Source organism: Delphinus delphis, chromosome 1, assembly GCF_949987515.2.
Source record: "Delphinus delphis chromosome 1, mDelDel1.2, whole genome shotgun sequence".
Taxonomy (NCBI): domain Eukaryota; kingdom Metazoa; phylum Chordata; class Mammalia; order Artiodactyla; family Delphinidae; genus Delphinus; species Delphinus delphis.
In genome coordinates, this window is record NC_082683.1 from 145,486,055 (window position 1) to 145,508,021 (window position 21,967).

General features: G+C 37.0%; 1 protein-coding gene across 5 annotated transcripts in view; it reads right to left on the reverse strand.

Annotated features, from left to right (window-relative positions):
• The window catches only part of RCOR3 (REST corepressor 3), a 50,530-nt gene extending 28,591 nt beyond the window's left edge, over positions 1-21,939 (reverse strand). Inside the window, exons 1-7 of one of the 5 annotated variants that reach the window (XM_059995205.2) lie at positions 21,534-21,939; positions 21,082-21,138; positions 12,702-12,779; positions 9,992-10,044; positions 8,202-8,363; positions 7,148-7,272; positions 6,310-6,388 (exon numbers count right to left, since the gene is read on the reverse strand). In XM_059995205.2, the coding sequence (XP_059851188.1) occupies positions 6,310-6,388; positions 7,148-7,272; positions 8,202-8,363; positions 9,992-10,044; positions 12,702-12,779; positions 21,082-21,138; positions 21,534-21,699 (720 nt within the window). In that variant the 5' untranslated portion in view covers positions 21,700-21,939. Of the gene's footprint in view, positions 1-6,309; positions 6,389-7,147; positions 7,273-8,201; positions 10,045-12,145; positions 13,652-21,081; positions 21,139-21,530 lie in introns of those variants that run through there. The other 4 variants (XM_059995180.1, XM_059995188.1, XM_059995198.1 and 1 more) reach the window with 4 other exon arrangements.
• Positions 21,940-21,967: the final 28 nt, after the last annotated feature.

Below are 21,967 nucleotides of genomic sequence, written 5' to 3' on the forward strand. Positions count from 1 at the left end.
GTTGAAAATAAGCAATAAAGATATACCAGGCAGGGCTTCCCTGGTGGCGCAGTGGTTGGGAGTCCACCTGCCGATGCAGGGGACACGGGTTCGTGCCCCAGTCCTGGAGGATCCCACAGGCAGCGGAGCGGCTGGGCCCGTAAGCCATGGCCGCTGAGCCTGTGTGTCCGGAGCCTGTGCTCCACAACGGGAGAGCCCGCAACAGTGAGAGGCCCATGTACCGCAAAAAAAAAAAAAAAAAAAAAAAAAGATATACCAGGCAAACACTTAACAAAAGAAAGGTGATAAGAGTTATATCAGACAAAATAATCTTGAAAAGTAGAAGACATCAAAAGAGATGAAAGGGTCATTACATATTGATAAAAGGTTCAATTCAACAAGATAAAACAATTTCTATACACCTAATAACAATAGCTTCAAAATATAAAAAGTATTATTTCTCAATAATCCATCAGATAAGCACATAAACACCCACTTAAACAACCCTAGCAAGTAGGCAAGCAGTAACAGAATATTGATTTCAAGCATATAACTGACAAGCTTCAATTAAGACACATAAAAAACCTGTAACCAATAATTAGAGTATGTATTACTCTCAAGCACACATGGAAAAACATTCATGAAAATTCGACATTCTAGACTTGGAGGTTTTAAAACATATCCTCAAATTCTTCAACATTCCAACCACTGAGAAGTGGGACCCTCTCCCATTTTCCTTGATTCTGGACCAACTTTAGTAACTCACTTAAAACCAACAGAATGCAGTAGATTTGGGGATGATTACTTTGGAGGCAACCAGCCATGGTCAGAAACCAAATTACTAAGGGACCACCAGGCTAGAGAGGAATGCTAGCTAACAGCTAGTATATCAACTACCAGTCATGTGAGCAAGTCAAAAACCTTTAATAACATCCTACTTGATGCTGAAACATAAAAATCATTCTCTCTAAAGTCAGGAATAAGATAAAAATATTTGCTATCATAACTTCATTCAACATTATACTGGTGATTCTAACCAGTTCAGTAAGGGAAGAAATAAAAGGTATTATAAGGACTGAAAAGAAATAAAACTGCTGTTATTTTCAGATAATATAAACCTCTATATAGGAAATGCAAACTAATCTACAAACAATTAAAGATTTCATTTCTCTCCAGTTTATATGTAGATTCAACGGAACATCAAGTAGCACTTTCCTACTTTGAAGTTTGAGAGCAAAAGTCCAAAAATAGCCAAGGACTTTCACCTTTAGAAGCACTACCAAGTAATGGGACTCATCCTAGCAGCTATCAAGACTTATTATAAAGTTATAGTAATCAAGACATTGTGTGACTGACAAGAGAAGCAGACTAGAGAGCCATACATATATAGAAACCTCATCTATGATGAAGCTGACATGGCAGACCAGTTGAAAGAAATGAACTCGCTTCCATATTGGAAAACAAATAAATAAAAACGGGTCTCTATCTCACAACATAAACAAAACCTAATTACTGAAAGATCAAGGACTTAAATGTAAAAAACAAAACTTTAAAACTTAAAAATTTTATACATTGTCTTTAAGAAAAAGACAAAACCAAACCAATAGATAAAAAACAAACACAAATAAGCATTAAAAAAAGACACAATAATAGACAACAGATGGAAAAATAATCGGCCTTATTAGTAATCTCATGAATGAATTGAGAACACAATGAGATACCATTTCAGGTTATCAGATTTCTAACATCTTGAAAGTCTTACCACATAAAGTATTGGCAAGGAACTGGATAATGAGTACTCTCATAGCCCAACAGAAGTACATCAAATGTAGAAAATGATTTGCCATTACCTAGGAAAGTTAAACATGGTTATACCCTAAAATACAGTAATTCCACTCCAAACAATCCTAGGGTATTATTACTCACTAAGTCACTGCTGGCATTTTGGTGGAACAATCTGTGCTGTGCATTTCAGGAGAGCTGGCATCCCTTTCCCATTATATGCCAGTGGTGCCCATCAACCAAAAACACGTCCATAATTTTTAAATGCCCTTTATGTGAGTAATACTAAACCTAGCTGAGAACCACTGTCCCAAAGGAACTCTGATATATATGTATCCAGGGTATGTTCTTATCAGTATTGTTCATAATAATAAAAAGCTACAAATGATGTCCATTAATTAGAGAGTGGCTAAGTTGTAGCATATGCATGCAAGGGAACACTGTAATACAGCAATGAAAATGAACTGCAAAAACATGTTGGACAGCAACAAAAAAATGCGGGTAGCTGAACACATACAATATGGTTCCATTTAAATCAAGTCTGAAATGTACAAAACTAAATGTGAGTTGCTCAGAGATACATAACTTTGTGATAAAACTATAAAAAAGGGAGTGAATAATTGATAAATTTCAGGATAGATGTTCCCACTGGAAAGAAGGGAGGGGTGCAATAAGGAAAATATACACAAAGGACTTCTGTTTCTTGAGCTCAGTCATGGACACACTGGTGTTTGTTTTATTATTATTCTTTAAATTGTACATAGTCTATGGTATGTATAGTTCATAATTTTTAAAAGTTAAAAATAAAAACCTTTCCATATAATGTGTCAACAACATGCAGAAGCAGCTATAAAGATGTGTTAAAGGCAATGATATAGTATCATTCCCTGAGTGGTGTCCCTATCATCTGTGAAAGAACAGAGAAATGAATGAAGCTGCTGACAAACAGTACGAGCCTCGGACCACAACCTTGCAGTATGTTTTTAACACTTTTTAACTTTTACTCCCCTCACTACATTTGCTAACAGGATGAGATCACAGGCCAACAAAAGACCAAATGTGTAAGTACCATCTCACATAGTTGGAAAAAACAGTATTCCACATACATACATTTCCTACATAACTAAACCCAAATCCCTAATCTCTCATATTTGTACAGTAATTAAGAATTCATAACATATATTCTCATCTGTTAAAATAAATTTGACTGAAAGCCTACTATCTACCAGGCCCTGTAGTTAAGACACAATTCTTGCTCTTTAAGAGCTTACCACCCAGGGATAGGTAGGCAGGTGAGGGGAAACCAGATGTAAACAAGTACCACTTAGCTCAATGAGTACTGCAATGGATTCAAAGAAAACTAAGGAGGTGGTCAATTCAACATAAGGCACAGGAGAGTTCATAGACAAGCTACATGTTGCAGAGTTATGAGGAATTTGCCTGGCAGATTTGAGAAGAAAGGAAATTCTAGAAAAAAAATGGACCAACAAAGAACAAAGGCTGGGGGAACTAAAACACTTACCTGAAACTCTCTTAGGAATGTGAAATAAGTGGGGTGGGGCAGGGAATGCCTAACTAGAAAGACTGTTTTATCCTATGGACAAAGCCACGGAAGGGCTGCAAACAGTAAATTTGGTTTTAAAAAGATTGCTTTGGCAGCAGGGTGAAGAATGGACTTGGAAGGTGTGGTGCAGAGTCTGGAGGCATGGAGATAAGGTAAATTAAGATAAGACAGAAAATGTCAGTAATTCAGAGAAGAGATGAGAACCTAAAAAAAGGCAGTCACCTAGAAAGACCAAAGAGAAAAGAACAAAATTTACAGTTATTTGAGAGAGAGAATTAAAAACGGTAATGACAAAATGAACAGAGTAATTGAGAAAAAGAAGTCACTAAAACTGAGACACAGTGGTTAAAAAGGTAGACAGGAATCAGAGAATGGTGTTAGAAAACTCAAAAAGAGATTTTCAGAAGAAGGGAGGGGTCAATAACTTGAAATAATACAGGAAGCACAAGGAGAGTACACTGAGAAACCAGTCCTCGGATGTGGCAGTTAGGAGGTCACTGCTGACCTATCAGCAGTTTCAGTGAAGTAAAGGGACAGAAGTCTGACTGAAGCAAACTCAAGTGAAGTCATGCTAAGGAGGATAATTCTTTCTAGACTGGTTGGGAGATAGTCATGCTTTTAAACGAAAGACTGGAGCTTACTTCTGGGCTGCAATGAAAAGGTTGAAAGTATGGCAAACAGAAGGTCCTAGAGGCAATATGAAGGGATAAGATAGGTCAAACAAGCAGTGAAATTATACAGAACAAGGGGAGGGGCCTATCTTGAATGAGAGAGGCATTCAGCTCAGACTGTTCATTCAGTAATTTCATATTACTGAATTTGTGACATTTTAAAAATCTGATCCTATCAAGTACCAGCAAGGAAGTGGACAATGAGTACTATGTGAAGTGCTAGGGGATACCAGATGTTCCAGTGTTACTGAGGGCCTGACTTCAAAGAGTTCACAGCTTAGTGGGCAAAAGACAATAATTTTAGTATAACATCCTAAGTGTAAATATACTCAGATAAAAAGGCTAGTATGGTAGCACAGAGGAAGGGCTGGAATTTAAGGGTGTTCCTGCTTGATATTTTCTCCATGAAGTAGAAAGTGAAGTTATCTGCTAAGTTTTTTTAGGGGAGTGGAGAGGTGGTAGGTGATGTGTAGCAAAGGATGAATGTTCAAACAGTTGCTTACATAATAAATTTTATTCAAGATTTATTATGTACTGGGTACTGTAATAAGTGCTTTTATACATATTACCTCTTTGATTGTCAGAACCTTTTACTTTTACCAATGGAAAAAACTGAAAATTACAGGTTAAAAACTGAGAGGTGCTAAGGGCTACACTGAGATTGGAAACTACTTTTTGTAAGTAGCAACAATGTACATGATCCTGCAATTTTCTCCTGCTACACCAGACCAAGAATAGCAATTGATCCAGCATTGTGGGTTTATAGGGTTAGAGAAGGAATAGCAGAAGGTTGAGAGAAATGGGGAGTCAAAGATACTGGGAAGAGAGCAACTTAAGTAATTGGTCATTTGGTCTATGGTTTAGGGAAACAAGGAGACTCGGAAAAGAAATGAAGGAATCAAGGAATTTGAGAACATTTAGCAGTAGTAAGAAAATCAGTAAAATATCAAGTTAAGGGTAGGATTTATTAAATTTCATTGATGAAAGATGACAAGGGCCAGAATGGGCCATGGCATTGAGTTCCTTAAGAGGAGGAATGGGAGTCATATTGGATGAAGTCACATTCTCCAATTTTCAATGTTATTTTCACTATTCCACAGCTGCCAATACATCACAAGCCTTTACCCATCAACATTTGGTCTATTTTTTTACAATTATGTAATTCCTTGCCTTAATAAATGAGCATGCGTATCAATTTAAAACTTTTCTTTTTAATGATTTTAAGTCACTGTTATTATCATTAAATTGAGGAATATGAGTGCTCTTCTAGTTGGGGATTCTTCCATCTCTTCCTTTGATGCAGCTTTCAATTTTCACTGCTGTCAGTATACCCGGTACTAATTAATAATTTGTTATAACATGGAATAAACTAAATGTTTTCCAAGAATATTCTACACCTAATATTGTATTATCTGAGGGTGGTTCTACTTCTTTTCTATGGATTAAAGAATAGGCATCAGGCTTCCCTAGTGGCGCAGTGGTTGAGAGTCCGCCTGCCGATGCAGGGGACACGGGTTCGTGCCCCGGTCCGGGAGGATCCCGCATGCCGCGGAGCGGCTGGGCCCGTGAGCCACGGCCGCTGAGCCTGCGTGAAGAATAGGCATCGTGGGGAGTTCCCAGGTGGCTTGGTGGTTTTCACTGCTGTGGCCTGGGTTCAATCCCTCGTCGGGGAAGTAAGATACCACAAGCTACTTGGGGCAGCCAGAAATTAAAAAAAAAAAAAAAAAAAAAAAAATAGGCATGGGGACTTCCCCGGTGGCACAGTGGTTAAGAATCCGTCTGCCAATGCAGGGGACATGGGTTCGAGCCCTGGTCCAGGAAGATCCCACATGCCACAGAGCAACTAAGCCCGTGCACCACAACTACGGAGCCTGTGCTCTACAGCCCTCGAGCCACAACTACTGAAGCCCGTAAGCCTAGAGCCCGTGCTCTGCAACAAGAGAAGCCATTGCGATGAGAAGCCCACACACTGCAACAAAGAGGAGCCCCTGCTCACCGCAACTAGAGAAAGCCTGCGTGCAGCAACAAAGACCCAATGCAGCCATAAATAAATAAATTTATTAAAAAAAAAAAGAGTAGACATCGTAGCAGGGCTTTTATACTTCGGAGTGGATGAGATAACCCCAAAATTACTTAACTCACTGGCTAATTGGAGTTCTAGATGTTATCGTTTTTCCAAAAACCTCCAATTACCATTGAAATTTACTACCTTTTAACCCATTATATAAAAATGTTTTTCTTAATATGAAGTACTATTCGTTTTTTGGAGTGGATTTGTAGAACAATTATAAGCACCCTAATGATTATCATTACCTCTTTCTTGGCTTCTTTTTTGGGATCATAATCACTATCGTTTCCATCCATTGGGTGTGTTTCTTCCACATCATCATCACTGAGAAAAAACAAAGATTAATAAACTTAATTCACTTCCTTTCATTCTGTTCCAGTGCTCTCATCGAACTGCAATATACCTGGCTAATAATTTTACTAAATATTCCCCAGGAGTTGTCCTTGGGAAGATGAGCTTTTATAGTTTAGATTTCTGTAGTGTTTAGAAACGTTTACCCTTTTAGGTATATAGAATCATTTAAGCAAACATTTCTAGCTAAAAACAGAGATCCAATAGGAAAGATATTTAGAAAGAAATATCATTTGGGAAAAAGAACACATTTATTAATTTGATATAATACTTATTTTCCAACTGGAGAACTGAAATAATAAGTTATTATATCAAATTAATAAATGTGTTCCAAGTGGAGAACTGAAAAAATGATCTTTTATACTACCAGAAAGATACAGCTACAATAATGTGGACCTCAGTTACTCAGATAACTGTGGAAAGACCATCTGCCAGAGAATATATTTCTTAATATATTCTAAATGTATGTATTGAATACATCAGTACTGAAAGGAAGCATTTGTGATTAGTTAAATACAACTCACATATAACTCAGTTGCAAGGTTTGCTGGCTATGATTAACAGTTAAAGAGTTGAAGAGAGTTCTTACTGTTAAGATTTCTGATCACTCAGTTCTCGTCAGAGTGGAAACATGAATGTAAGGATAAGAAGCATTTACACTGTATTGTGATAATTGTTCTGCCTTAGGAAATACAAGCAATACCGGTAACTACATAAAGGCATTCAACCCACCTGTCACCCTGATTATGTCTATTGGCTAGTTTACGAGCCTGGCGATCCATCAAGCTTGTCCTAGATCGAGTTTTTTTCCAGGAATAGTAATATTTCACAAGGCTAGCAATTGTCTTATCTGGAAGCTTGAAAAAAAAATCATGTTAATATCAAGCAAGTTTATTCATAAACTCTGATTAACAGAATGAAAAATATTTCTATTATTCTTTGATACTTAGCAAACAAAAGCATAGACAAAAAATATTTTCCCAGGTACCTTTATGAATTATAGAGCTAAAAAATGCAGCTGTAGTCATAGCACCCCACCACACCTATGTCACTCACATTTCTAAATAAATATTCCTATTTATTCTGAGCAGGGAAAGGAGAGATAAAATTAAAATGATAAATGATGCAAATAGACTTAAGCTACAAAATGACTAATGATCATGCACTGCTTTGTCATACTGGCAAACAAGCACACACACTTCCAATTAAAAATGTTCTCTTTGATTATGGAAGACACTTAGATATATTTGCAAACATTATCTAATTTCCATTCATTCAAGTTAAAAGAGTTTAGTGTAGCAACTTCTCAGATTTATATTATTTTGACATAATACTAGAAATTTAACAACTAGAAATAGCTCTTCTTTAAATTAAAAAAAAAGCAACAGCACCTGAACAATGTTGAAATAATACAGAATTTCTAAAAATTGGTTTTCATATCCAAAGGAATATAAATTTGAAAATGAAATCTTAATGTTAGAAAAATGAAACATTTAAAAATAAAATTGAAATTTTTTTCCTGAAATGACAGACGTATTTAATAACTCTATTAAACATATACTTAAGTCATAATAAATGTTAATTTATTACAATGAAATGACACATAATGATCATGCATTAGAATAGTAGAAAATAAGACTGTATGTAAATATACTTATTTAAAAATATTTTTAAAAATTAAAATTAGATTGGAAAACTTTTTTGTTTTTAATAATTAGGAAGTGTTTAACAACAGAATAAGGTTATCACTCAGGTATGAATCACAGTAAGAGCAAAATTACCATACCATTTGCTGAATCCTGTGAAAGCTCTTCCCATGAAAACTAAAGGCTTGTTCAAATAGGACTTTATCTTCCACTGTCCACTCATCCGGAAAGGGAGTGAAATTAGGGAGATCAGCAAGGGACTTCTCAATGTTATGTTTATGCCAGAACAACATGCCAAGTGCCTTTGAAGAGAAATCATTCCCCTTTGGTTTTAATGGACTTATGTTCCATCACACTTAAGAGAGTTAAACACAAATTAGGTTAAAATCTTAAGCCTATGACTTCAACTGAAGATACACTCACAGTTTGGGGCTTTTAATCAGGGGTGCCCAGGTAGCATACCTCATTTATTTATTTCTTTTAATCAGGGCCTCAGAACAGTAAATGTTCTTACATACCATATTTGCTGTAGAATCTAGAAAAAGTGAGCTGAGGAGAGTGGCTATAATTACTAAAGCAGGTTTGTAGGCTCATATCAAGACTTTCACTCACATTTATTCATTTGTCAATGTGTAGAGAAAAATATGCTAAAAGGAAAAATAACCTGTAAGTCAATACTTAAATGAAACTATCAATTATAACACAAAACTAGAAGTGCTCAGTCAAGACTCAGTAGAGAAATATTTATGTTTTAACCTGTTAGAAGTGTATCATGGGCTAAATACTTCTAAGAAGTAAGAGTACCTCAACTGCAACTTTAACAATATTTTACCACATATATTTTTTAATGTTCTTTATTATCATAATATACACAAAGAATTATTATGAGGCATATTAATTACTTCAATGACTTTATTACCAAATCATAGGAAAGACTGAAATGGATAATTTCTAACAATTCAACAACTTTCCCCTCTATTGTAAGTAAGCGGTAGGTCTTTATCTTTACTATAAGGTACAGAGTATCATTTAGGGGATAAAGATTTATTTTTTAAGAAGAGATACAGCAACTTTTTAAATAGTGAGTTTTAAATTTCTGTACTTTGGTAATACTCCTTGAAAACGAAAATATGTATAGTCACATTTTGAAGGATTAACCTTCTCAAACAAATATTAAAAAGCAAGCCGAGGCTTAAAAACAAAATACGTAATCAAAGTCTTCAAAATCCACAGAATAGTTAACTACATTTAGATAAACATCTCAGTTTCACTGAAACGACTTTCTATTATTTAATCATGTTACTAACTATAAAGTTAGCTCTTAATAATCCAGGTTACAGAAAATTCACTTACTTTATATTAATTCTGATAAAGGTTGATTTTTTACTTAGTCAAAATGAAATTTAAGAATTTCTATTTTACTTTTCCATGTTCTCCATTCCCTTATTACTAGGGATAATGAACCATATGCCATATATATCTCTTCTTAAAGTTATCTAATTTTTTTTAAAGCCCTTTGTGAATGATTTCCTTCAAAATCTAAAAATCTTAAGTATTTCTTTAAATTAAAAGTTTAACTTTTAGGACTTTTAGGTTAAAAAGTCAAAGAGAATTACCTCTACTTAAAAATATTTTCCCTTTTTCTTGAGCATCTGCTAGAGTAATCCTGAAGGCTTTCAGATACTTGAAGAACTCAAAACAGATAAGAAACAGAGGTGTCGAGAGAAAAATGTTCAAGTCCTTGAGATAAATAATGTTTATAAAAGCAAAATCCTTGATGATGAAAGGTCAGACTTTGCTAGGACTTTTGTAGTATCTATAAAGTTGGTTGAACTTATGCAGTTTCTTAAGACAGAAACTATCATGAGATGTTCTTTGGATTTGATAAATACTGAGGCAAACTTTAATATTAAAATGTTTCTCTACATACCTGTTCCACATTGTAGCCATGTTTCTCCTTTGCAATTGCAATATATTCATCCACTGTAATGAAACAATGTTATATAATTAATTATTCTCATTTACTTCATTTGCCCGGTTGACTCTTTTTTTTTTAACAAAGCAAAATTTAAAAACAATTACACTCTAGGGGTAAAAGAATAGCCAAAGTCATTTTCCATGAAATACTATAAAAAAGACTTTCACTTCTGTGACCAGGATCAGAAGTTCACTTGGTTTAAAATTCTACTTAGTATGAGTTATCTCTGTGACCATACAGCATCTACTTATTAAATTCACTGACATTACTATAATTATTTTTGTATTAAAAAAAAGACCAATCTGTGGTTAGCCAACAAAGCCTAATTACAGTATAAAATATTAGGTAACTTCTATTGCAGTCTTTATTTGAAGAGACAATTATTTAAGACCCCATCTCATGTTTAGAGTTTTCCCAAAGCTTTTACCTTCCCGTTTCTGATTACTGTATAAAGGATGGTTTATCTATAGTTTTGCCAACTATACATAATTACAATTTATATATACTTCAGTATTCCTAAAATTTTCTTCAGCTCTTCCGGCTAGCTATACAAAAGATGTTTGAATATTCCATTTTTCTTCATCCTCAATTATTGTAATCAAGCCAGTAGAGTTGTTTAAATAAGCAGTTTCTATGATGATATATATACTGGCTATTTCAAGGCTTCATTGCTAAGAAATCTGCCACTTCACATTCAGCAGGACTCAGTTTTACATGAAGTCCTTCTTGATCCTATATTTTATATATATATATATATATATATATATATATATATATATATATATATATATATATAAATTCTTTAAGCACATTTTTGAGAAGCAGTGGTTGAGAATTCTGATCCTAGAACAGCTGGGCTACCTGGACTTGGTTCCCAGCCCTGTCACTTGTTTTTGGATTTTAGGCAATTAACTTGACCTTTTTGTACCTTAGTTTCCTCACTATAAATAGTGATAAAAATAGTACTATATTTAATACTATTCCTCCTAGGATTAAATGAGCTAATATATGTAAAGTGCTTGAAACAGCATCTGGCCCATTTTAAGTACTTTCTAAGAGTTTGCTGTTATTAATAGTACAGTACAGTTTAATATATAAATATGCTATTATAACAATAATGCTGTTAAGATTAACTAATTTTTATGGATGTTATTATATCTCCCTAAGACTGGAAGCTTTTGATGAAGAAAATCCAAATATTATATTCTATTTAGAACCCATAGTACTTAAACATATGACAGGTCTAAACACATGCTGATTAACAAAAATGTCTTAGAGTCCTATAAATAGAAGGCTGAACAATACCAATCACCCTGTGGTTCTCAACCCTGGCTATGCATTAGAATCAGTAGGGGAGCTTTAAAAAAGGAAGTCCTGGCTCCACCCCCAAGATTTCTGATTTAATCAGTTTGAGGTAGAGGCCAGACATCAACAGAATTTTTTTTAAAGTTCCCCTAAGTGATTCCAAGCACAGCCAGGGATGAAAGTCACTACCCTGTACCTTCAGTTGGATATTCCACATGGACACACCACTACCAGGACATGTTGGCTTTCTGAATTTTGTTTTCCATTTTGCTAAGAAATGCACCATTGTATAAAACAGTGCTAAAACAGCAAACGCCAATGACACCCTAATGCTCAGTTTGTGACTGAAAACCTCTGCCTATAATGAAGATTGAACCAAAAAACCTGATCGTCTCTTTCAGGTTTCTCAGTACACAAAATGTACAATTTTGTGTTTTCTGTTAGGAATACCTCACGGGTATATAATTCCTAGGTTACCAGTTAGACTTTTTGCTGGTATTCTGAAGCTCTTAAATAGGAAGAATTATCAGGTATGCAGAATAATACCCCGTTTTCAATTTTTAGTTCTCTTACTGCATCAATAAGTATGACTAGACTTACTATGCACATGATATATAGGACATCATTAATTTTCATGAAACTAAATAAACCATCATGGGACATCTTTAAGATTTAGTAAATATTTTTAAAAGACAAGCTTATTTTACAGCCACTAGAATAGCTGTTCAGTGTTTTTTGTTTGTTTGTTTTAATAAATCAAATGATAACTGAATGGAGGGGTGGGGATCTTAGTTTTGTTACCTGCACGTTTCCTATATCTGATGTGCCGCAAAGGATCAGGTCCGCTACATCACATTGAAGTCTAAAGCCACACCATGATTCAAGAAGTGCATGGTCAATGATCCAGAAGGTCTCCGTCCAGAAATGGAGAGCACAAAGATGACCTGATTGATGGCTGCTGAAGTCAGTTCTTTCCCCTTTCCTCTTTAAAATGGTAATGATAGTGGGCTCTTGGAAGTTTGAAGGCATTTCTTTACAGCTTCATATACTGAGGAATAGCCTGTGCAGATGTCTACATAGTAACTCCCTCCCCTGCTTGAGGATTTAAGCAGCAATGCCATCAGATCCTAGGTTTTTTCAGTCTTCCTGGGCCTGACACAAATTGGAATGATCAACCCACTATCTTTCAAAAGGAAAAACATTCTAACATAACAAGCTCCATCAAAAAAACAAAACAAAACAAAGACAAACTGATTTCTTATGAGAATCTAAAAGACTCAAAAACAAATATAAGTTGCATTTTGAATTGGTTGATAGATTCCCTACTGACATAAACATTCAATTTCAGAAAACTTACATTTGGCATCTGGGATACTGTGATATGGAGACCATACAAGCATTCCTCCATTGTCTTTATCGGTGTACTTTGTAGCACCTGGGGAAAAAATTAATTATTTTGAATATGATGAACTTTACATTCAAAATAAGTATAAACAAAGTAAGTTTTATTTCTATTTTAGTACAGTACCTGCAAAAGAGGACAAAGAAACAAAGTACAGGAAAACAAAGGAAGGAAAACAGATATACACTAAATATAGTAAATATACCACTTATAGATACCAACGAAATTTCACAAACACTGAAGCTTACCCTCTTTAAATTAAAAAGAAAGACTTTATTAAGTACATTTTATATCCCTACTTCTTAACGGGTAGTAAATCTGATTTAACCTTCTATACGTTACTTAGGAGTCATTAAAAACTCTGGCTTTAAAACTAGAGCAAATACCTCAGGTGATGAGTTAATTGTTTTGCCCATATCTAAATGGGCCAAGATTATTATAATTTTTAAATACCTGTATATGCTTTTTATGGTTTTTATTTAATCTTGTTCTCCTTGCTAGGAATCTGCCAGTTATTCCTTTTTAATTTCATTTATTACTTTTTATATTTATGAAAGTTTGTACTCTGTGTAAGAAGAAAACAAAGTCAAACCATGGAAAAGTTAATAATGCTATTTCTCCTTAATGTAATCTGAGTCTACCTCTCATCTAGAAGCATACTATTGCTGTTTCTATTTTTTTTTTTTTTTTTTTTTTTTTTTTTGCGGTACGGGGGTCCTCTCACTGTCGTGGCCTCTCCCACTGCAGAGCACAGGCTCCGGACGCGCAGGCTCAGCGGCCATGGCTCAGCGGCCATGGCTCACGGGCCCAGCCGCTCCGCGGCATGTGGGATCCTCCCGGACCGGGGCACAAACCTGTGTCCTCTGCATCGGCAGGCGTACTCTCAACCACTGCGCCACCAGGGAAGCCTGCTGTTTCTAATTTTATTTCTAATCTGTTATAATCTAAAAAGTCAGAAAAATCAAGCTCTATTGAAACTGTATGTAAGTTAACCCTTCCCTGGTGGCGCAGTGGTTAAGAATCTGCCTGCCAATGCAGGGGACACGGGTTCGAGCCCTGGTCTGGGAAGATCCCACATGCCGCGGAGCGGCTGGGCCCGTGAGCCACAACTACTGAGCCTGCGCGTCTGGAGCCCGTGCTCCGCAACGGGAGAGGCCACGATAGCGAGAGAGTTGATAGCGATGAAGAGTTGCCCCGCTCGCCGCAGCTAGAGAAAGCCCTCACACAGAAACGAAGACCCAACACAGACAAAAATAAATATATAAATTAATTAATTTATATATATAAAAAAGATTACTAACAAATAAAAAAGAATAGACAGAATGAACGAAAGGCCTGACACATCTATCCCAGAGCCAAGTAAATGCCAGTAGGTTCTGTCTTTAAATACTCGATGGTCCTTTTCTGGCTTCTTCCTACTTCTTAGGTGCATTCAAGTTAATTAAAACTATGAGCTGTTGTGGCCTCTCCCGTTACAGAGCACAGGCTCCGGACGCGCAGGCTCAGCGGAGAGGCCCGCATACCGCAAAAAAAAAACAACAAAAAAAACAAAAACAAAAACGAAAAAAACCTAAGAGCTGTTGATAGCCACCAGCAACTAATGCCTAGAATTCCAAAATCACTCACAGAAAACATTAATATAATTCTGAGGTTAAACTGTAATCATTTATAAAGTTATAAGATATTCAGAATAAAGAATATTCACTTCCAGGGGTAAAAGTAACTACTATTATACTCCCAACTACAGACTTTGTCAAGCAATAATTTAATGTCATTCAGCCGTTCTTTATTTTTGGAGAATCATAACACATCACTACTGTATATTCAATCAACAAATTTTAGTTAGAGAATGACACACTGTTAGTGCAATATGAAGCTAAAATTGTTAAGTTATGTATGTTTTACTATAAGGAAAAATTAGGTATGGAGAAAAAAGTATTGACAGAATACTATAAAAGTATTAGAAAAAAGCATAATTACAAAATAAACCTAAAAGCAAAACACTGCATTTTGTCATAACTATCTTTAATAAGAGGATAAAAATAGGAGCTGAGAATTTAAGAAAATGCAAGTTAGGAGTACATTATCTAAAATTTATATTCAATAAAAATAAATTTTAAAAAACTTCTTTAAAAAATATTAAGATATATATTTAATTTTTAACCACATAAAATAAAAACACAAAAGCAAAATAGCTAAACCACTCAGTGGAAATAAAACAGACATCTAAGTTGATCAGAAGCCTTTATTTAATTAATAAAATCTATTGCTATTTCTAGTGAGTATCCTAAATTTCAATCCTTTAGTATGGGACTGATTCATTTTCACTATGGACTGTGACAAAAATAATTTAAATACTACTTAAAAGAACATGGAATGCAACAAAGAAAAGGCTTCCATTAAGTCTCAAGTCTTGATAGCATACATGCTTAATATTTAGACATATTTCCTTTCATCTGATTCTTGTATTACAGAAAATCTGTATTAAAATATTTTTATTAAATATCTCTTCTTAAACAGATATAAACTTTTTTTTTTTTTGGTATTCTTGCCCATGAAGAACAACAGTTAAGTTTCCTCAAAAATTCTTAGCACTGTAATTAAGGACCCGATCTTCTGACAGAAACTGGCATCCAAACTGTGGAGACTAACAGCTCTTCTAATATGGGTGTATATATCTGGAGTATAGAGAATGCCTAATTAGGCATTTCACAATGTTCTTTCCCTGACTACTCTTGAATTGGGCTCCACCATTTTCAATCATATATGTGTCCCACTAGGACCAAAAGATGACTAATGTTTATAAGAAATGAGAGATAGCTTAGTATAATGGTTAAGAGTGTAACCACTTATAGAGCCAGACTTCAGGTTTGCATCCCAGCTCTGCCACTTCCTAGCTTTGTCACCTTGAGCAAATTTACTTCATCTGTCTCTGCGTCAGTTTAACCCATCTTTAAAACTAGGGATAATGTGAAGAACAACTTCTTCACAGAGTTGTTCAAAAATGAAGTGAATTCATATTTGTAAAATACCTGGCATGTGGTAAGCACTACCTAAGACTTATGATTACTACTATATGCTTACTGAAGACAGTTCTTTAAGTTCCCTTCTTTCTGTACTCTGGAAAGGCTTCTTCTTACCTATCAATCAAATAAAAATATAAATGTATAAAATCTCATGGGGCCTTAACTCAAACGGCTGTACCCTTTGAAAATGAAACTGAATAGCTGAAATGACTTTTTTGTTTTTCTGACAACTCAGACCTGATTCCTCTCCTATAAAAGAATAGGAGAAAGTAACTTGCATTATTAAAAACAATTTACCTCTCAGGATGATTTGCATTCAGTAAAGCTTTACACTTTCCATCATAAAAGTTGAAGTAAACCAAAATATTTAAAGGACACAAAAACACAATTTTTATTTTGCTTTTATCTATAACAATGTTTAAGATTATACCTCAAAACTGTCTGATATTCAGAAATAATACTGAGAATCCAATTTGACTCAGCAACAAAATAACCAAGGCCTTAGAAGTAGCCTATCTTCTGAATGGATCAAAAATAAACAAACCAAAACTTAGACAGCAAGCAACCACAATTTTAAAGACTATAGTAGCTCAACAGCTATGAAAATAAAATTATTGAGCAATCAGTTTTTTTAAGTATTAAATGAAACAAAAGTTCAAGCCTTCTGAAAACTTTTAGATCTCCTTAACTGCAGTTGGTAAAATACATTTATAAGACCAATTTGGGGAAAACCAACAACAAAAGTATAATTTTGATTAGGATTTCTATACAATAGCAAGTTTCAAAGTAAGTACAAAAATATAAATCTTCTATTTCTTTGAAGATTTCCTTTAAGACATTCCAACTAAGGATTCTGATGGAAATCATGGAACAAATATTCTATATAAAGAACTTAAATACTGAGATCAGTAAGACACTCCAAATATTTTAAAAATATACTTAATTCACCAATTTCAAACCAAGGTAAACAAAGACATTCCAAGCAGTACACAAGCATTAATAAGTTTTCTGGGAATCAATTTTCAGGACTTCAAACTTCCCTATGTTTTCTTTCCCAAGACAATCTGCCTGAGAAATCACCTGCAGTCTAAGCTGTACACTTATTCTACTTCTGACCTCCTTCTTCATAAACACCCTTCCCTCACTTTAAAAAAAAAAAGGCAGGTCTCTTATCCATCCCAAATCTTACAAGAGTACACTGCCTAAAATTTAAAAACCTCTATGATGCCAAACGAACATCAGCAAAGCTCTCTTTTACTCAAGGCACCATGACTATTACAGTTTTAATTAATTACACATTAATTATAATAACTCAAGCCAGAAGAGATTTAACACTTAGAACCTTATGTTCACAAGAATACATACTATGACGGTAGAGAAATTGGATAGGTGATCAATAAAGCACTTTCAAGCACAAAAATGTATTATAAAATTCTGTGAGGAAAATGCATGGAAATGATTTCAAAAACAAAAGGAACAATGTTAGGAGACTGTTCATATATTTTATAAAATAGATACTACCACATTACTATCGTATTTACATTTAATTGGATGCATTTAAAATAAGTATATAACAACTTTATTTCAAAGTGTTAACATTTTCAGTACACTGGAGATTACATTTTTCAACTAATAAACTCAGTGACAAATAACAGATGTCAACTTAAAAATATGTGAATCTGTTTTTCCAAATTTCTTCTACGAGTATGCAGGCAAAATATTTTGAATGCCACTGCTTTATATACATGAATTTTTACTTAATCTTGTCATATAGTTAAGAGTATCTCCCTTTTACAAATGAGAAAACTAAGGCTTGGACACATCAGGTACCCAGTTCATCCAAGGTCACTATGCCATAGTGGCTAAAAGGCATATGAATAAGAGGTAAGACTCTTAATCACCACACAAAACTGCTCCTCGTGACGTAAGCATAGTCAGTAGGCACTAAATAAAAGTTGGGGAGGGCCTAGCAAAGAATCAAAAGGAAAAGAGTCACCTAAAAAAGAATCAAAAATCCGCTTAGTAAATTTTTATAACGGCATTCTTAGCAATGGTCCATCAATTAACATAAACTGTTCCTAATCTCCTAACTTCAGTAATTCCAATTTAAATCTCAGTTCTTCTCATATTTTGTACAATACTCATTTTAATAATTCATTCTTTCTGTGCTTAATTTCTATCATCTCCTCCAATAAAAATAACCTCCACAAAAAAATCCTCTTAATTTTCCTACATTCTGATCATCATAATCTTGATACCTCAGGAATTTTTCTTCCAAATGACTTGGATGGCTATGGGTGGGCAATCTTCATGAAGACAGACTGAGTGGTTTATGAGACTAAATAGTATGAAGAAGAGAAAAGGAGAGGAGCTGACCATTTCTCAATTTCTATCATTAATTAATAAACATCTTTTCCTCTTTATCTCTTCCAAAGAAATATGTTTAAGTTCTCACCCAATGATATTGATTGACGTGGAGTAAAAACTTCACACACCACCACAACACTTAGAATAAGATAGAGCAGTGGTACTATGTTGAATGGCATACAGGCTCAAAATTTCCTTGTAAAAGGTGTCTAATAATTGATAATCTACATTTGCTTGACAAGATTTGCCTATAACAACTATAGAAAAGCCCACCTAAGTTTAAATGATAACTGGTTTTAGTTGTGTCCTTGGGTTCAATATTCTGCAGATTATTAAGGAGAAAGTGAATACAGGCATAACTCGTTTTATTGTGCTTCACAGATATGTCGATCAAGTCTATCAGCACCATTTTTCCAATAGCATTTGCTCATTTCATGTGTGTGTCACATTTTGGTAATTCTTGCAATATTTCAAACTTTTTCATTATTGTTACATTGTTATGGTGATCTGCAATCTTGGATGTTACTATTGCAGTAAATGGTTAGAATTTTTTAGCAATAAAGTACTTTTTAATTAAGGTATGTACATTGCATTTTTAGACCTAATGCTATTGAACACTTTTATATGCACTGGGAAAACTATAGTTCGTGTAACTTGCTTTATTGTGACATTTGCTTTATTGCAATGGTCTAGAACCAAACCTGCAATTATTTCTGAGGCATACTTGTAGATGAAATTAAAGAATATCATATTCGTCCTTATTCTAATAAAAAGTATCAACTATAGTCTGAGTAAATTATTGAGAATATAACTTTAAAAATTGTAATATTTGTGATTTTTCCCTCAAATATTCTACTTAGACAAATATTCTTAGACAAAATGTAACGTAAATTGGATAATACAAATAGTGGCCATGTGAAACCACATAAAAAGTATTCTGTGCTTTCAATGAATTATTTTTCAAACTTTGAAATTTGTTCTAGTTATTTGTTTGCTTGAAATTTTTTCCAAAAGTTGCTACAGTGATCAGGCTATGGCATGCATAAATTTGGTCTAGCATGAAGTCTGGGTCTTAAATACAAGATCCTAATCAACTTGTGTACAGTTGTCTATGAAATATAAACCTATCTAATGGGGAAAAAAGACAGGTATGCTTATTACACTGCTGAGTTCTAATGTGGAAATAAGTTTATTCTAGAAAAAGCAGGATACCAATGAAAGCCCCAAATCAGAAAGGAATAAATGTATGCAGAATCATTCTTCACAATTATGAAATTTAATCTTCATTGAGTAACTGCCATTTGTCCACTCACACAACCTTGGCAAGAATTCCCCTAAGTATTTTTGTTTCCATTTTACAGCTAGAGAAACTGAGGTTTAGGGAGGGCCAGTGACTTGCTCAGGGCACAAAAATAAGACATGAGTGATTAATTCAGTCTGTCTTAAGCCAGAGCAAGCACTTTCCAAATGTCAAGCTAAAACCTGAGGCAGCACTGTAATATGAAAGCGCCATGCACCCACTAGCTACATTAATAAAGAAAATTAGTTTCACAACAGTTAAAATTATTTGAAGCCCTCCAGCACACACACTGATAGCTTTTGAATAAAATGTATCAAAGCCATGTCATTTAGAAGGCAACTCTGATCTAGTGAGCACTCTTGTATCATTGTTTTTACGTGTTGAAAAATAGCCTGCACTGACAATCCTTTTAACACACATTATTTTACCCTCTCCCTTGGGACAAGAAAAGCTGTCTAAACCCTAAAAATCTTTAAATGGTTGGTAAATATCACTTTGCATTGCAGTAATGGGCAGGAGAGGAATGAAAATACCCACCGAGACCCTATAATCAAATAAACATGCTATTTCCCCCCCAAGAAATACAAGTAAGCCCTATTAATATCTAATATAGAATTCGAGAGTCTGACAGAGACACATTACTATACGCGGGCAATGGGCAAAAACAAGAAGCGAGGGGGTGGGGAAGCCCCTTCAAAGTCTGCCCAAAGCCTGTACTGAAGAGGGTCTGTGGTGGGCTGGGGGGAGAAGGAAACACGCTCCACTCCGAGAGGCTCCAACAAGGGCGCCTCCATATGCGGAACTCTCGCCCAATCCCCGTCCAGGCTGAAATCCCGTGACCGCCAGAGAGCCTGTTTGGAGAAAAGTAGACAGGGAGCCCGCAAGCTGGGTTGGCAGAGGACGCTGGAACCTGGCTGCTAGGGGAGAAAATGTCTCCTTGGCAGCTGCAGTCACTGTCCTGTGGTCTGACTTCCCAGGGCTGGCTCTGGAGCGAGGTGTGCCTCTGGCTTCTCCCCACCCTCTTCCCCCAATCCCATTCGCTCCGCGGCTCCTACACTCCGCAAAGCTGTCGCCACCAAAGCTACACCACCTAGCCAAAAAGAAAGAAAAAAGAAAATCCCGTGTGTGCGCGGGTTGGGCAGGGCTCGCCCTCGGCTTCGGCCGGTGACAGCAGCCCGGGGATCGCCGCCCTGGCAGAGCGCGGGCCTCCGCTCCCGGGGGCCGGTGGTGTGGCAACTGACATTTGCATGGTTCTTCCACACACAGCCCGCACACCCTCTCCTCTAGCTCTCGGCCCCGCAGCCGCTCCACCCCCGGCCTCCGACCCCCGAATCCGCCGAGGGGCCGTCTTCCTCCGTTCACCCTGGGCTCAAGCGGTAGAAAGGTGATGCCACCAGCGGGCAAGTGGCCTCCAAAGGAACCATGTTAACCTTGCAATGCACACATCTGCCCACACGCCCTGTGTCACAGCCCTGCCAAGCGTGACAGCCTCCCCGCCAAAGATGCCTGTCCATCCCAGCCCCGCATCTCCTCCCAACCGCACACCCGGACCCCAACCCCACCCGCCCGCCCGCTACCCCTTCCACCCTAAACCAATCCCAGAAAAGGGGAGACAGGATTTTGCTTAAGCAAACAGATCTACCTGGATCAAATTCAGGGATCCGAGCTTGGTATTCAGCTCCGACTCTCATCCCAACATCTGCAAAGCAAGGTCAAAAAAGAAAAAAAGAAAAAGGCGTGGGGGTAGAAAAAGAAAGAAAAAAGAAAAAGGAAGAGACACTTAATAAAATATGAAAATTGCTGAAGGGAGGAAAGAAGCGGCGGGTGGATGGGAAGATATTAACTCCGGGCACTCCGGGAGATGGCAGCGGATGGGGGCGGGGAGCTGGGGGGGGGCGAGGGCGGAGGATTGGGCGAGGGCGGAGGGACGGGGGTCGCGGCGGGTGCTGCTGCACTGCACCGGGAGTTCGAGGCTACCGCAGCGCCCGGGCTCCGAGGGGAGAGAGGGCGGGAGCGCGGCGAGGGGAGGGGGCTGGGGGAGGGGAGGAGGGAGGGGGGCAGGCGGGCTGGTTGGGAGGAGTTCGAGGCTACCACCGTGCTCGTCGTCGCTGCTGCAGCCGCTCTCGGGCTCCGAGAAGTGCAGCCCGCCGTTGGTGGACGAGGCGCCGCTGCCACCGCCGCCCGCCGGGCTCTTGGCGCTGCCGTTGGCCGATCGGTTCTTCCCCAGTAACTCGGGCCCTTTCTCCATCATGCCGGGCATGGTAGAAGAGGGGAGGGGGAAAGGTGAGGAGAAGAGGTAGGCGTCAGGGTGAAGGGGGAGATGGCTTACGAGCGCGGGCGGGAGGGAAAGGAGGAGGAGGAGGAGACGGCGGTGGCGGCGGAGGAGGAGGAGGGTGTTAATATGGAGCCGCCATAACCGCCCCGGTCCGGCAGTAGCGCAGTCGCCTCACAACAACCCGCCCCGGCCCCGCCTCTCTCCCCTCCTCCTCCGCCCGCCGGCCGCCCCGCGCAGTCCCCGGCGCCCCTCT